This window comes from Anser cygnoides, chromosome 38 (genome assembly GCF_040182565.1).
Source record: "Anser cygnoides isolate HZ-2024a breed goose chromosome 38, Taihu_goose_T2T_genome, whole genome shotgun sequence".
In the NCBI taxonomy this organism is placed as follows: domain Eukaryota; kingdom Metazoa; phylum Chordata; class Aves; order Anseriformes; family Anatidae; genus Anser; species Anser cygnoides.
In genome coordinates this window covers 189194-190626 of record NC_089910.1, presented here as the reverse complement: position 1 = coordinate 190626, position 1433 = coordinate 189194, and the positions used below count along the sequence as shown (strand labels likewise).

The 1433-nt window shown below is 53.9% G+C and overlaps 1 protein-coding gene across 1 annotated transcript; it reads left to right on the top strand.

Moving 5' to 3' along the window:
- The first annotated feature begins 665 nt into the window (after positions 1–665).
- LOC136788502 (olfactory receptor 14A16-like) lies at positions 666–1433 on the top strand. The gene has a single exon (XM_066987056.1). The coding sequence runs from the start codon at positions 666–668 to the stop codon at positions 1431–1433; it is 768 nt and encodes a 255-aa protein (XP_066843157.1).

The following is a 1433-nucleotide window of genomic DNA, read 5'->3' as shown; positions in this document are numbered from 1 at the left end:
GCAGGGGAACAAGGTGCCAAAGGGCCTTTCTAACCTGTGGAGCTCCCGGCAGGGCAGTCAGCAGTTTCAGCTGCAGAGTCAGGCACTAACCTTGTGGCTTCTACCCCAGCCATGTGGCCATGGGGCTGTGGTGTCCCAGCACTCCTGGGTGCAGATACTGACAAGCTCTTCAGTGTTCAGAGGGGTTTTACCTGAGAGATCCTGAAAATCGGACCTGGCCCCTGCATCCCCCTCTGCTCCCAGATACCACAGAATTAGAGCATGACCTACTCCTCGGGAGTCTATGGGCAGAGGTCCTGCCCCTCATGGCGTACTCAGACAGCAGAAAGCAGAGCTCCCAGCAGAGAACTGCAGCAAGGTCCTGCTAAATAGGACAGAGGATAGGCGTGTTGTGGGGGAGAGTCTATGAGAAACAGCTTTGGTTTTGCGCAGAGAAATCCGTTCTAACTCTTCACCGTCTTTTTCTCTTGGGACAGTTGTCAGGGCCCAGAGAGAAAATGTCCAACAGCAGCTTCCCCACAGAATTCCTCCTCCAGTCATTCGCAGACACACGCAAGCTGCAGCTCCTGCACTTCGGGCTCTTCCTGGGCATCTACCTGGCTGCCCTCCTGGGCAACGGCCTCATCCTCATAGCCGTAGCCTGCGACCACTGCCTCCACACCCCCATGTACTTCTTTCTCCTCAACCTCGCCCTCCTCGACCTGGGCTCCATCTCCACCATTCTCCCCAAGCCCATGGTCAACTCTCTGTGGGACACCAGGACCATCTCCTACTTGGGATGTGCTGCACAAGTCTTTCTGCTAGTTTTTTTACTTGGAGGCGAGTATTTGCTTCTCATTGTCATGGCCTATGACCACTACGTTGCCATCTGCAAACCCCTGCACTACGGGACCCTCATAGGTGGTAGAAGTTGTGTCAAAATGGCAGCATCTGCCTGGGGCAGTGGCTTTCTCAATGCTGTGCTGCACACTGCCAATACCTTTTCCCTCCCCCTCTGCCAAGGCAATGCCCTGGACCAGTTCTTCTGTGAAATTCCCCAGATCCTCAAGCTCTCCTGCTCTGATGCCTATCTCAGGGAATTTGGCCTCGTTGGGTTTTCAGCGTGTTTACTCTTTGTATGTTTTGTTTTCCTTGTGCTGTCCTATGTGCAGATCTTCAGGGCTGTGCTGAGGATCCCCTCGGAGCAGGGCCGCCACAAAGCTTTTTCCACATGCCTCCCTCACCTGGCCGTTGTCTCCCTGTTTATCAGCACTATCATGTGTGCCTACTTGAAGCCCCCTTCCACCTCTTCCCCATCCCTGAACGTGGTGGTGACAGTTTTGTACTCGGTGGTGCCTCCAGCTGTGAACCCCCTCATCTACAGCATGAGGAACCAGGACATCAAAGGGGCACTGAAGGAACTGATCCTACTGGTGGTAATTAAGAAAGAATAA